The sequence below is a fragment of the Palaemon carinicauda genome, chromosome 1 (assembly GCF_036898095.1).
Source record: "Palaemon carinicauda isolate YSFRI2023 chromosome 1, ASM3689809v2, whole genome shotgun sequence".
Taxonomy (NCBI): Eukaryota; Metazoa; Arthropoda; class Malacostraca; order Decapoda; family Palaemonidae; genus Palaemon; species Palaemon carinicauda.
In genome coordinates, this window is record NC_090725.1 from 153,337,724 (window position 1) to 153,351,101 (window position 13,378).

At 38.2% G+C, this 13,378-nt stretch overlaps 1 protein-coding gene across 1 annotated transcript in view; it reads left to right on the forward strand.

The window, feature by feature from the left end:
- The window catches only part of LOC137619032 (glutamate receptor-like), a 39,910-nt gene extending 28,924 nt beyond the window's left edge, over positions 1-10,986 (forward strand). Inside the window, exon 9 of the mRNA XM_068349257.1 lies at positions 10,821-10,986. Within this exon, the coding sequence (XP_068205358.1) occupies positions 10,821-10,986 (166 nt within the window). The remainder of the gene's footprint in view (positions 1-10,820) is intronic.
- The last annotated feature ends 2,392 nt before the right edge of the window (positions 10,987-13,378 follow it).

Sequence of the window (13,378 nt, forward strand, 5' to 3'; positions counted from 1 at the left end):
CTCGTATATCCACCAGAGAGTTGCTAATGCATCTTCTGGTGTATTTTGCCTCTTCCAGTCTTGGATGGTCTGGGATGCATCTTAGATATTTATCGAGCTTATTCTTAAACACATCTACGCTCACTCCTGATATGTTTCTTAGATGAGCTGGCAGCACATTAAATAGTCGCTGCATTATCGATGCTGGTGCGTAGTGGATTAATGTCCTGTGCGCCTTCCTTAGTTTTCCTGGTATATTTTTTGGCACTATTAATCTACCTCGGCTTGCTCTTTCTGATATTTTTAGCTCCATGATGTTTTCAGTAATTCCTTCTATTTGCTTCCATGCTTGTATTATCATGTAGCGTTCTTTTCTCCTTTCTAGACTGTATAGTTTTAAAATTTACAGTCTTTCCCAGTAGTCAAGGTCCTTAACTTCTTCTATTCTAGCAGTATAGGACCTTTGTACACTCTCTATTTGTGCAATATCCTTTTGGTAGTGTGGGTACCATATCACATTGCAGTACTCGAGTGTACTACGTACATAAGTTTTGTAAAGCATAATCATGTGTTCAGCTTTTCTTGTTTTGAAGTGTCTGAATAACATTCCCATTTTTGCTTTACATTTAGCCAACAGTGTTGCTATTTGGTCGTTGCATAACATATTCCTATTTAACATTACACCAAGGTCTTTAATTGCTTCCTTGTTTGTGATTGTCTCGTTATTAGGTCCCTTGTATGCATATACCATTCCTTCTCTGTTTCCATAATTCATTGATTCAAATTTATCGGAGTTAAATACCATCCTATTTATCTCCGCCCATTCATATATTTTGTTTAGATCTCTTTGTAGTGAGTTCCTATCTTCATCACAAGTAATTTCTCTACTTATTCTTGTGTCATCGGTGAAACTTCTCACTACAGAGTTTTCAACATCACAGTCTATGTCTGAGATCATAATAACAAACAGCAGTGCAGCTAAAACCATACCTTATGGCACGCCAGATATTACCTGAGCTTCATCCGATTTCTCGTCATTTGCAACCACTATCTGTTTTCTGTTTTGCAGGAATTCTTTTACCCATTTTCCTATCTTTCTCACAATATTATGCTTTCTCATTTTTTTTTCTAATATATTGTGGTCTACCTTGTCAAATGCTTTTACAAAATCTAGATAGATCACATCTGTGTCTTTTTCACTTATCATATTTTTGTATATGTTTTCATAGTGTGCTATCAGTTGGGTTTGTGTACTTTTTCCGGGCAAAAAACCGTGTTGACCTATATTAAACAAATTATTCTTAACCAAATGATCCATTATTTTCTTTTTTATTACCCTCTCATACACTTTCATAATATGTGATGTTAGACTAACAGGTCTAATTGCTTGCCTCTAGTCTTGATCCACTTTTGAAGATGGGGGTTATATGAGCTTATTTATGTTTAACATATATCTCGCTCATATCTACACTTTGTCTTAGCAGTATTGCAAGCGGCTTCGCGATAGTGTTTGCAGTTTTTTTAACAAAATCGCTGGAACTCCATCTGGTCCGGCTGCTGATCCATTTTTAATTTCTTTTATAGCCTTGACAATATCTGCTTCATTAATATATATATCCGTTATATATTCAACATTTTCTTCTCTCATTTCTGTTTCATTATTCTCATTCACAATTCTTGGCGTGAACTCACTCTTATATTTTTCTGCTAATATGTTGCATATTTCCTTTTTTTCATTCGTTAGCCGTCCTTCAATTCTTAGAGGGCCTATTTCTAATCTCCCTTTATTCATCTTTTTTGCATAGTAGTAAAGTACTTTGGGTTTTTTTTTTTTTATATTTTGAAGTGTCCTTTCTTCTAAGTCCCTTTTTTCATTTTCTTTTGACTGTATAATCTTTTGTTCTGCATTTTCTATCTTACATTTTATTTCCATCATTTTCCACACATTTTTTTCTTTTGTAAGATTTTTCTTCCACTTAATTTTCTGAAATAAGATACTTCTTTCTCTTGGTATGCATGTCTTTTGTTTATTGTTTTTCTTCGGTACATATTTTTCAACAATTTTCTCCAGTATTGTGTACAGTATGTCCGTAATTACCTGTATATTATCACTTACAAACACATTTTTCCATTCTTTATTCAGTTCTTCATTTATTTCTGACCATTTTATATTCTTACTATAAAAATTATATTTCCCATATCCTTCCCAATGTTTTGTGCTTTGATTGATTCTGTGATCACTTGCTTTGGAATGGACTATTAATTCTATGACATTATGATCTGAAATTCCCGTGTTATACACTATTAAGTTCCTTCATTAGTAGCATCCTAGGTTATATGTGACTACAGTGATATATCCCAGAGAATTTACCGAAGGTACCCAGAATTCTAACTCCTGGAGCCAATATCCCTTAAAATTCTAAGAAGGAATATCGCGTAAGGACGTAATGGCACACCTCATAGCAATCTGCACCCCAGATAGAGTTTATGTTCGAGGAGGTGTGGCAAAAATAAAAGGGGGGCCCTTCAAAGGCCATCCCCGTTCCCTACTACTATCGATAGTACAACAGCGCCATCCTTACAATAGTGGCCATTCCTTTATTTGTAGCGATTTCGCTCGGTGGTATTTTCCGGCGATTGAATTTATTTCGATCGGTTAAAGGATTATTATTATGCTTTCTTCATCTTCTTCCGCCTTCGGAAAGTTGAGTATCGGGTCTTTACTTTGAATATGTTTTAGCTCTTGTTTCTCAATGATATTAAGTATTTATTGTGTTTCTAGAGCTAGGTCATTACTGGAGGCGCCATGGGCGCTGTCGTTCTTAGGCATGCGTTATTTAGTTAGCGAAACGACTTCCAGTTTTTAAATAGCCTTATTTAATTCTCGTAATTAATTAGCTATTTAGGCTTATTCTTGTAAAGATGTGATTATATGCATAATTATTTAATTTTTTCTTCTGTCGATCGTATAGTTAGAGTTTCGGTGATTTAGGTAACCGAGAACTCGTCTAGATTAGTTAGGCTTAAGTAGACACTGTCTATACGTTCGAAATTCCTTGATTACCTTTTTGTTTTGTTTTTATTCCACTGGAGACTGATACCTCCTGTAATGTTATGAAACTTCTCACGTCTCTTCGGAGACTTAAAGGTAATCCCTTTCCCTCTGAGTGTAGTCCCAGAATACAACCCTTATGGCCGTGCCTGAATATTATTCAGACATAGCTGACCTGGGGTTTGGTTTCTGCCTATCCCCTTAACCTTTGGTTGTGGATACACCAGCAGGTTTTGGGATTTGGTCAGAATCTCAGAGTATTTAGTCTTATGTCGTTGACCTTTCGACAGGGTGAGTTGGTTGTGGGATATCTTTACTCCCCTGCCGACAAGGTTACCGATAATGGAGGTTAGTCTTCCATAGTCGCTTTGGTTATGGTAGTATACCATTTTCTCCTCGCGACTAAAGACTTGTCCTGTGCCACAGTTCCTTGGGCTGAAAGTAATTCCCTTTTAGCCTAAGATAACGTGGCACTGGAATCCTGTTTCTCTTCGTGGGAGGAGGCGCAGCGTCGCCCCCTCCCCTTGACTGTGTCGGCAGTCTCTGGGTTGGAGAATTGAGTCTCTCCTAGCACCCGGATTTTGTCGATACCATACAGAAACGGAGTTCCTTTTATAGGTGCTAGGACTGTCAAGTTTGACAGTTCCTTTCACAATTGTTACAGGACCCTTTTCCCCTTCCCCTCCCCCTTTTTAATGATTTATCCATTGCCTTTTAGGCTGACATCCTGCATTCTTTCCTTAACGGTAGAGTGCTGGATGCACCCAGACTACCTCTCTCATCCTGGCTGACGGCAGGGCATACTGCCGCCTGCCGGCCTGGCCGACAACCAAGATGGCTGCCGACAATCATGGACTGTCGGCAGCTGACGACTTTGCCGGCGGCTACCGACATTGTCGACGGCTGCCGACGTTGCCGGCGGTTGTCGGCATGATAGCCTTTTTTGCCGGCCTGGCCGACAGCCAAGATGGCTGCCGACAGTCATGGACTGTTGGCAGCTGCCGACATTGGCGGCGGTTGTTGGCATGATAGCCTTTTGCTGGCCTGGCCGGCAACCAAGATGGCTGCCGACAATCATGGACTGTCACCAGTTGCCGGCCTGGACGGCAGTGGCGCCCATGATGTCTGTGAGTGGTTAGTCCCTTCTGTCCCTGAGGTTCTCAGTCCTCCCTTGGACTGTAGCTATAGGTTCTGTTGCCTGTATGCTGTCGGCAGGGCCGGCAACACGGCGTGCCGATTGTACCAGTACTGTCGGCGGGTTGCTGGCAACAGTACTGTAGCTATATAGAACCCTGAATGTTACATTCTCCCCTTCTATTAGAACCTCCTTTCGGTAAAAAGGTAGTCTATTAGACTTTTCTTCCTTAATTACTGTATATAGTTACAGTAAAGGATAGCCCTTTTTTCCATACTGTGTCTCTCTCTGTCTCGCTAGGTCTGCAAGGTATGCAGACACATCCTAGCCAGACCGGCAACATGCCGGATATACTGCTGTATAGGTTATACAGATAGCCAGTATATATCAGTATAGAATATACTGTAGATAGAAAACTACTATATTTCTTATACTAGTGGTTTTTTCCAATATATTTTGGATATCCAATTCGGGCAATTGCTGAGCCTAATCCTATATTGCATGAATATGATTTCTTCAATATCCTGATTAGAAATCAGTTTTAGGATTATCCTGCAATATTGAATATTTCAGGCATGAGTAATACACTCTTATCCTGTAAAGGGTACAGCCCCTTTTTCTTTGAGTCTCCCTGATCAGGAAACTCTATGATTTAATATTGTAGGAAGACTACAGCAAATGACCCGAGTAGGATGTTCATTTATATGTCTTTATTTTTCTGTTCCATCTAGTGCTAGATGGACCCTGCTGTCATATGCTGCCTTGTAGGCAGCATAATGATAAGACTGCATGACATAGGTACAGTAGTCGATATGTTGCAATTTACACTTTTGCAATTTAGAAACTACAGTACCATGTTACAGTAGTTTTTCCTAACTTACCTAAGGTATCCTCCAGCGAGTTTTCTGATGATACCGCTTATATATTGAAGGAATAATTTCTTCAATAGTCTGATTTGAAATCAGTCATCCTGACCCCACAGTATTAAAAATTTTGGGATAGTTAATTGATACTTCTCTACCCCTAAGGATAAATAACCCTTCTACTTAGATTTTCTCACACAGAGAAAGCTCCATGTAAGTTAATATTGAGGGGAGGTAGCAGCATTTGCTCGCGGAGGTATACAGGTATGTATCTCCTACTATCCCTCTATAGCTTCTATCCTAAGCTATTCTGTTGTAGATGACATTTACATGTTGATTATTAAAGTAATAATCCATTATATACTCATTTGGTTTTCCTTTCTTTACAGAAGGAAAACCAGATACCTTGTACGGCAGTCCACTGCAGAGCCAAGGGTAAGGACTTTTACGGTCATAATACTTGCAGGTTACAGGCCCCCTGCAATATTATTTCCGGATCCCTACATTATTGGAACCCACAGGGTTGCAATATATGTTAGACATTGATGTCTGAAGGTTTTGATAATCCCAAGTCTACAGAGACTAAGGATATAGCACAGTATAAATTACGTAACTGGGTGAGAGGCTTCCAAAAGATCTGTCCGGGACCTTTCCTACCTAATGATAGGATGCGTAAGCTATTATTTCCAGAGCTAAGTGAGGAAATAGTAGTGCCTCAGGAGTCAACTACGTTCCCTGATGGCGAGAAAACCTTTGGGATCGAGGGCAAGAAGTGCCCTAAGGTAGAAGAAAAATATGTTGTATCGGACTTTCCTCCGCCTTTGCTGGCTAAAGAGCCATCGATGTCAACATCTTCGTTATTTACCCCTCTATGGGATAATGTGGTACAATTATGTATCCAACTGAAGAATCAGATAGAGAGGTTTAGTAAACAAAGCAAAAAGCGGGAAGTAAAACACAAGATAGAACCTCGTAAAGCTCCTCTTGTTGCTTCCCACGGGTCAGTTAAACGACCCATGAATTAAGACCTTCCTTCATGCTCCTTAACCAATCCCTGGAGGTTTGTGGAGTAGATGTCGATTTCAAATGGCAATCTCTTCATTTCAGAGAAAATAGGTACTGTTCCCTTGGACAAAATCCTATTTTGGCCAAGCTCTGAGGTTTTCCCTAATTGTTGGGTTCGACTGAGGTTCGAACCCAAGACAAGGAAAAGAACGGAACAAAAGGAGGTCATGATTCTTGATCATGATAAGGCATAGACTATCCTTTCAGATAATCTGAAGAAGGCGGGTTATTCAGAGACGACAGTTTTCTCACTGAATAACATACACCCTTCCTTTCTTGCTCCTGCTTCTCTCTCCTTCCCCTTTATGGGGAAGGCATTTACTTCCGTTACCAAAGCTGTAGAGGCGGGTGAGTCATGTCCCACACTCAATGAGTGCAAGCCTTTGTCACCAGCTTTTCCCGGACAGGAAAAGGATTGGAAGGAAGTCCATTTGACATTTTCAGTAGGAAAATTAGACAAGGATGTCGCAAGCCGACAATTTAATGTATGTCTCCCTAAATTGTCCGATTTGCTCATGTTTAATGAACACGAGTCAAAGGAGAGACTGGCGACATCCCTTTCTCTACAAAACTACATAGAGTTGTGTTCAACTTACGAGAACACCCAAGACATGCTCATGGTCTTAGCCAAAATGCATATGGCTACCTTGGTAAAGGACCTTTAACCCTTTGTGAAGGCTAGGAGAGCATGTAGAGAGTTTGTGTTTGCTGCTGCAACGGTTAAACACGAAACAAGGAAGCTAATATCTTCCAACATTTGGGGTAAAGACCTCTTCCCACAAGAGGTCATTAAGGAAGTAATTAAGAATGCCGACATGGAAAACATAAGTCTTCCCCAAAAATGGGGCATTCCCTCAAAGAGAAAATCTTCTGTGGTTGTGGGTCCCCAACCTAAAAAGAAGATCGAAAATACTGGAAATATCTGGGCTGCTCAACAACAGCCCATTATTCTAGTGACCAAGATGCTACAGGCAGATGGTCAAAAGTATAAACCTACTGGCAGTTCGAAGCATAAAGACGCTTCGGCTAGGAGGAACATTCCCTCAGGATCGCAGGACCTTCGATCCTTTGGTCCAGAGCCTATTCAAGATGAGCCATTGATGGGGAACAGAAATGTCCCTACTATTATCTCCTTACCTTCTCCTACAGTTCAAAACCCTCCTGGAGGAGTATACCTGAGAGCTATAGAGCATACAGGTAGTAAGAAAGCTACGGTTCATCGAGTTCCAGGGAAGGCTATTTTGTGTTCACAAGAAGGACTCAAGAAGTCTCTGAGTCATTCTGAACCTGTCGCTACTCAACAAGTTCCTAATAATCTGCAAGTTCTGAATGTTAATCCTTCTGAACATATGGACCTTGTTCCAACTAAGGGTGTTCGTAGTCTTGTCAGACCTGAAAGGTGTCCTCTGGAACCTTCCAGTCAACCACCCCCCTTCCTCCTGCCTAGGATTCATGTCACGGAGAGTAACATTCATCCTAGAATAGATATGTATCAGACTCACAGTCCTAAGAATCTTCATAGTGATGACCCGGTTCCTGGGACATCACAGATGCAAGATATGCTTCTAGAAGTCTCGACTTTCTCCAGCTCTAGGGTTTCGATGGCTAAAAAACCTTCGAAGCCCTCAGTCACATCATACTATTTTTCCCTTGGGAAGTTAAAAGGAGCTCGCGAGGTCTGTCAGGAGATTCAGCTAATCGATCAGATTCCCAAAATGCCAACAAGGAAAAGTGCTAAACTTTCCCCAGTTCGCAATAGTGACAGACCTAGTGCAAAGTGCACATCGGAAAGATGCGTTAAGAGCCTGGAGAAAACATGCATCAAACGCTTGAAGAGATAAAAAAAGACTGAGATCGGTCCCTCTTTAATCGCTTCTTTAACAAAAGTTAAAACGCGAAAGTCCCAGGACTCTGCTGGTCCTTTCGTGGGCGGGGAAGCACCCTCCATACAGATCAGACTCCCTACGTCTGAGCTAGTACACCGAAACGATATTAAGACGTCACAATCGAACGTCTCGTATAGTCTTAGTGATGGTACCCATCCTTTTCCTAAAGGGATGGCACCTAACAGCAGTTCATTTACATTTGATCCACGATGTGACGGTGGATACTCTATCACGGTCCAAGGCGATAGAGTTGGAATGGTCCATGGACGCAGACATATTTCCTCCCAAATGGGAACAAGTCCCGGAACTGCAGTTCGACCTCTTCATCACGAGCGTCTTCAAGAAACTACCTAGCTAAATAGCCCCATACGAGGTTCCTCTAATGGGTCTGATAGACTAGATGAGGCCGGTCCTAGCTCCGATCCTAGGTATATTTCCGAAGGTTCAGAAATTAACTGACTTCGGTTTATCACAGAGAACCCAAACCCTTCATTTCATGAATTTCTTGCTCTAGAGGTTAGAAAAAGGTTTGGGATCTCAGAAGGCAATATAGGATTCTTAGAAGAATACAAGGCTAAGTCTACTAAAAGACAATATGAGTCTTCCTGGAAGAAGTGGGTGGAGTTTGTTAAATCAAAAGGACCGAAAGAAATTTCTATGAACTTCTGTCTGTCCTTCTTTGTCCACCTTCATAGCCAGGGGTTGGCGGCCAATACGATAAATATGTGCAAATTGGCCTTGACTAGACCTCTCCTATATGCCTTCCAAGTGGATCTGGCAAATGAATTCTTTAACAAGATTCCGAAAGCATGTGCTAGACTTAGACCTGCAGCACCACCAAAGCCCATCTCTTGGTACTTTATTCGTAGAGCGGATCCGGACAGTACTCCCGCAGGTCATGATCCGAGAAAGATTGCTTCATCACTGAACTTCTTTCAGTACATGGACTTTGAGCGTCTTCGTTCATACACTGGATGGAAATCATCCAGGGTGTTTTACAAACACTACACAAAACAAGTGCATGAACTGAAACACTTTGTAGTTGTGGCAGGTAGTGTTTTAAAACCTGCCACCTAATTTTTTGTGATACACTTTTTGGTTTGGGTCCTCACTTGTCCTCGGACATGTTCTGGATAGGAATCATCCAGAGTGTTCTACAAACACTATGCTTTGCTAGTCCATGATCTGAAGCGATATGTGGTGACGTCAGGTAACTTATTTACTCTGCCGTTTATTCTACGATGAACAGATAATTGACTGGGACTGTCAATTAAGGGGAGAGGAAGTCATCCTTTTTAAGTATGCCTTCTTTTATTTATGTGTTACCATGGTAGCACTAGCTCTGTTCTAAAATCCCAGGTGTGGAATTATACAGATGGCTCTAGTGCCGGTGTACGAAGTACATAGGGCAGTTAATGGTAACCAGTACAGGTTTTATGAAGAGTGGTTATCTTTTACCTTCTCTTCAATCTTAGAGTGGCATTTCTTGACTTCATTCCTTCAAGAAGGAATAAGATTCCTGTACTTGTTTCAGGTATATCCCATTGTCAAACTACATTCGTTTTGCTAACTATCTCTTGTAGTCATTTATTTAAAATAAAGATCTATTTGAATGTAGTGCGTCCACCTTCGCCAGACAATTGTATCTATACATGCCAAACTTTTTATTTGCTTAGAATGCATCCTTCACATTTTTGTATGTATCTAAGGTTAGACATAAGAGACACTGATGTCTTTTTTGACCATATATACAACTTGAGACTATTTGTATATTCAGTGGATATTTAAGTTTGGTCATACTATTTATGTTAACCTTGAAATCCCTTTTCAACTGTCTAGATGACTCTTCCCTGTAGGAGGCAGGAAGCACTAACATTGTTTATGATTAGTGATGATGACATATAACGGTATTGTCACAAGTCTCATATGGTCAGTATGACCATTGAAAAGGTTGATATAAGGTTTAGGCACTGATGGAAAATCCACAGATACATTAATGATCTGGTATGCTTCCATCAGCACGACATGGCTTGAGCCCAAAAAACGGATTTTGAGCGAAGCGAAAAATCTAGTTTTGGGTGAGATAGCCATGTCGTCCTGATGGACCCACCCATCTATTCTGCAGAAGAGATCTTCAGTTCCCTCCCGTAAGTACTGTATCTGTAACAGCCTATGCTCAATGCTACAAGGAATGGCCACTATCGTAGGGTGGCGCTGTTGTACTATCGATAGTAGTAGGGAACGGGGATGGCCTTTGAAGGGCCCCCCTTTTATTTTTGCCACACCTCCTCGAACGTAAACTCTATCTGGGGTGCAGATTGCTATGAGGTGTGCCATTACGTCCTTACGCGATATCCCTTCTTAGAATTTTAAGTGATATTCGCTCCAGGAGTTAGAATTCTGGGTACCTTCGGTAAATTCTCTGGGATATATCACTGTAGTCACATATAACCTAGGAAGCTACTAATGAAGGAACTTCCATCAGGACGACATGGCTATCTCACCCAAAAATAGATTTTTCGCTTCGCTCAGAATCCGTTTTAACATAATTCACCTCATTCACAAATACTAGATGTAGGACATTTTCCATTCTTGTTGGAATGTGGTTTATTTGTTGCATATTATGTTCTAATAGCATATCTTGAAGCTTTTCAAATTGTCTCTTATCTTCTGCGCTACTAGAGAGAGAGAGAGAGAGAGAGAGAGAGAGAGAGAGAGATGCGTATTTGTGTGTGAATACAAGTACGTTTTAGGATCAATAATGAGAAAGGAATAAAATGGATATTATACATTAGAGTTGTAAAGAACACACACTTTAATCTCTTCTTCGTGCAATCAAGGCTCCTGTCGCTGAAGGAATCGGGAATCTTTGATAAATGGCTCAACGACCAATTCACCAACACAACCGAGTGTCTTCGACCTCCTTCAGCCGACAAGAGCAGCAAGATGTCTGCCTTGGGATTGGAATCAATGGCTGGAATATTTGCTACATTGTTTTGCAGGTGATTATCTCTCGTAATATTACTGTTGGAACCTAATACATACACAATTTATATATATATATTTATATATATATATATATATATATATACATATATATATATATATATATATATATGTATGTATGTATATGTATATATACAGTATGTGTGTGTGTTTTCAAGTAATTGTTTTCAAAACTGTTCTTTTATTATGTTTCATAGCTACACTCAACGTTAATTCCTGTTTGTTTGATAAAGGCTGTACTTTTGAAAAATTATTGCACATATCACTGTATATATATATATATATATATATTTATATATATATATATATATATATATATTATATATATACATATATATATATATATATATATATTATATATATACATATATATATATATATATATATTTATAGATATAATATATATATATATATATATGTGTGTGTGTGTGTGTGCGTGTGTGTGTGTGTGTTAGTGAATACATATATATATATATATATATATATTATATATATATATATATATATATATTATATATATATATATATATATATTTATAGATATAATATATATATATATATATATGTGTGTGTGTGTGTGTGTGCGTGTGTGTGTGTGTGTTAGTGAATACATACATATATATATATATATATATATATGGGTATAGGTCAATTAGCCGTCAACAATTCGCTACCAACAATTCGAAGCCAACATTTTACCGCCAACAATTGGCCGACGGTAACAATTCGCCACAGAAGACAGTTCGCAGCCAAATGAGGATTTACAATCAAGGATGACAAAAATCATAAGAAAGCAAAAAATTGATTTTAAGAGTCATATTTATATTCTCTAAAAAGACAAAAGCGGTGCAGAACATAGTTAAAAAAAAAATCTTATAATTTTATCATATTTGAACATTATGTGATATGCCACAACTCTCGTTTTCATATTTACAAACAATTATTTAAATTCTTTTATCCATATATTGGTACTTTTTTTTTTTTTTTTAATTTAGTGGTAAGTTATGTCCTACGATTAGATGCTCTACATACAAATGTCTACCTTTTTGTTCTTAGTGTAGTGCTTCAATAAACTTCCATAGTGCTGTATGAGGGCTTCCTAGTTCGTAAGTAAAGTTTTCAGTGACACGCTTCTGCAGTTATTAGTTCGATATTCGTCATTCAGTGTTGTTTAATAAACATTCTATGAATCGAAGGAAATGAAGGGTTCCTTCGGTTACCTCGTCTGTTATAGACACTTCCGTAATTACACTCAAACCAAGTTAGCATAGTTTCTAGTTCTGAGGACAAATCATTTACTAAAGCTTCAATATGAAAATGAAGGTGAGCAGCTATTATATGATATAAAAGGGTACATTTTTTTTTTTATTCTAACAACTAAAATGTTTAAGATTGGTAATTCTGGTAATCAGCAATTTTTAATCTTAAAACTAAAATTAGTCCTTTTCAAGGTAGGGGCTGATAGTAATAATATCTGTTAGTAATAACAGTTTGCTGGTGGTTAATAGGTAATAATTTAGTCATTTTTTTTAAGGCATGGGCTATTAGCAATAACATCTATTAATAATAAAAATTCGCCGGTGGCGAACTGCCTGTAGCGGCAAAGAGTTGGGGGCGAACTGTCTTTGGGGACTAATTGTTGGTGGCAAATTGATGGTGGCGAACTGTGGGCGTCGATTTGTCCGTATCCGCATATATATATATATATATATATACATATATATATATATATATATACATAAATATATATATATATATATATATAAATATATACATATATATTGATACGGTATATATATATATATATATATATTTATATATATAGATATATATTTATACATATATTTTATATCTATATATATATATATATATATATATATTATATATTTATACGGTATATATATATATATATATATACATATATATATATTCATATATATATATATATATATATATGTATGTATGTATATATTTATAAAATGGTGTGCAGTAGGGTCCATAAAAATCTGCGAAATGGTCATAATGTTTTTTTTTTTTTTTTTTATTTACCTCGGTTTTACATTTGGAGGCATGATTCCTTATATTGGAAAATTCTGGATTACCCAGTCTCTGACCAGTTCTAAGACTGTATCCCAAATGGCTACAATAATTCACGTGCAACAACCTCCGGCAAGATCCAACATAGATACCGGGACATCCCGGGCACTTGGATTTATATATAATGTTGGACCTCAAGAAGCTCTGCCCTTTGTTCTAGTATCCCACACCAATCTTAAGTGGATTGATTGATATCAGTTGGTTATTTAGGTAACTGAACTCTTCTATTATTTTTTTTTTCCAATTTTGATGGAAAAGTTGTCTGATATATAACGAACTGTGTCAAATACAATTT